A 624-nucleotide genomic window follows, 5' to 3' on the forward strand; every position below is an offset into this window, starting at 1 on the left:
TTTTTTTTTAAATAAACACCTTACATTTTAATTAAAATGCCACTGAGCTGCAATCCCCTGCAGCTTTAGGCTCAGAAATACACCAGTAGATTACTCCTACTGCTACTTCAGGGTCCATGGATCCGCTCAGTAAAAGCCGTACTCCCCCAAAGGAAAACAAACAACTTACCGCTGAGAGAAGTCCCCAGCAAACAGGCTGTGATCAGCAGCGCAGCAGCTCCAAAACAGCCAGAGTTTAACATATTTTCCATCAATAATCTGATCCCACCAAGTAGCTGCCCTTTGGTCCCACAGCGGTAACAGGTAAAGTTTTTAAGGCTACTGTGTTCCGGACGGTTCAGCTCAGAATGAACGCAGCATCAGCCACAGTAGCGGGTTCAACGCTTTTTCAGTGAGGTTGTTGACTGAGGGGCTGCATGCTTGGAGAGAAAAGTTTAGTGTTTCTCAAACGTCACAACAGATGGGTCCCATAAAGGCGGGACTGAGAGAGAGCAAAAAAAGAAAGCAGAAATAAATAAAAATAAAAAAATAAACACAATGGTGATACACAGACTAAAAGGAATCACTTTATTTCCTCAGAACTTAATTATTTTAACAGAATTTTAACAGAATCACGTTCTTATA

At 41.5% G+C, this 624-nt stretch overlaps 1 protein-coding gene across 1 annotated transcript in view; it reads right to left on the reverse strand.

Moving 5' to 3' along the window:
- The window catches only part of mertk (MER proto-oncogene, tyrosine kinase), a 22,050-nt gene extending 21,650 nt beyond the window's left edge, over window positions 1–400 (reverse strand). The window contains exon 1 of the mRNA XM_015394139.1: window positions 170–400. Coding sequence (XP_015249625.1) covers window positions 170–251 — 82 coding nt within the window. The 5' untranslated portion in view covers window positions 252–400. The remainder of the gene's footprint in view (window positions 1–169) is intronic.
- Window positions 401–624: the final 224 nt, after the last annotated feature.

Source organism: Cyprinodon variegatus, unplaced genomic scaffold (assembly GCF_000732505.1).
Source record: "Cyprinodon variegatus isolate N-32 unplaced genomic scaffold, C_variegatus-1.0 Scaffold674, whole genome shotgun sequence".
NCBI classification, from domain to species: Eukaryota; Metazoa; Chordata; class Actinopteri; order Cyprinodontiformes; family Cyprinodontidae; genus Cyprinodon; species Cyprinodon variegatus.